At 36.7% G+C, this 1,270-nt stretch overlaps 1 protein-coding gene across 1 annotated transcript in view; it reads left to right on the top strand.

Annotated features, from left to right (window-relative positions):
- LOC119592665 overlaps positions 1-1,270 on the top strand; it is a gene marked incomplete in the record, with an annotated part of 6,756 nt that overhangs the window by 4,359 nt on the left and 1,127 nt on the right. Inside the window, 1 exon segment of the mRNA XM_037941578.1 lies at positions 87-1,270. Coding sequence (XP_037797506.1) covers positions 112-1,270 — 1,159 coding nt within the window.

The raw sequence follows: 1,270 nt of genomic DNA, 5'->3' as shown, positions 1-1,270 counted from the left end.
CTTTTATGTTCTAGTTATTATAAAGGAATATTTTTTTTAAATGTATAAGTATGAACAGATACTCATGATATGATTATGATTTCCAGGTTGCACAAATCAGATCACTGAAAGATGGAAGAAGAACTTTATGATGAAATTGCAAACAAACTATGCTCTTATTACATAAAGGAGGAAGAGGAAGGACTCCAGCAATACATCCTCAAGACTACAGTTATCAAAAAAGATGAAAGAAACAAAGTTCAAGTGTTATCTGTTGGAGAGCCCAGTGACAGACCCACCAAGTGTATACTTCTACTTGGGGAATCAGGTGCTGGAAAGACAACTATTGTTAGTGCTATGGTCAATTACTTGTTTGGTGTGAAGTATGACAGTAACTTCAGGCTGAAAGTTGAAGATCAACTAGAAGATGATAACAGAAGGGAAACAGAAAGTCAGACAGACTATATCACTGTCTATTTGTTATACCATCATGAAGAAATGGCATTTGAATTTAGTCTCATGATTGTAGATACACCAGGTCTGGCAGACACTAGGGGCACACAGCAACAAAATAGTGTTAAGAGTCACCTGGAGGCATTTCTAACAAGTGATTATGGTATTGATGACATTAGCTGCATTGGGTTAGTTGCTAAAGCCAACACAAATAGAGATTTTGTGTTCCAAAAAGAATTACTGAGTGATATTATATCTTTACTTGGAAATAATGTACCAAACATTACACATTTATTTGCCACTTTTGCTGTAGAGAAACCCATGGTTGATCAAATTGTTCGAAATGCAGGAGTAAAATTCACTAGTATGTTTGAGTTTGATAATGGGGTTCTGTATGCATCACCAAGAAAAGGTTGTAGCATTCAGAAGAGAGACCATGTAATGATTTCATACAGATGGGAAAACATGATAGAGCAGTATCAGACCTTTTTTGATGTTCTTGTTCATACTCCTCCTGTTAATATTAAGATATTGCGTGAAAAGAAGTTCTTGGATAAGTCAGCAGCTTCATTAAAGTTGCAAGTAGAAGAGTTAGGGAAGTTACTTACTGCACTAGAGGAAAATAGGAAAATGCTTATCAAGTATGAATTACAAGAAGCAAGGAATAAAAACTGGCGTCATGAAAGAAGATTAAAGAGAAAGAGCAGGGTGAAGGTAGAGGATGGGTATCATGCCCATAACTGTCCTGAGTGTAACCAGACATGCATATTCCCCTGTCCATCCATGAAAGAAAACAATGCCAGCATGATTGGTGGAGTGGCAGGTGTTCTAGGTGGAT

The sequence above is a fragment of the Penaeus monodon genome, chromosome 30 (assembly GCF_015228065.2).
Source record: "Penaeus monodon isolate SGIC_2016 chromosome 30, NSTDA_Pmon_1, whole genome shotgun sequence".
NCBI lineage: Eukaryota > Metazoa > Arthropoda > Malacostraca > Decapoda > Penaeidae > Penaeus > Penaeus monodon.
Note: the sequence above shows the minus strand (reverse complement) of the source record. Positions and strands in the feature narration are given on the sequence as shown.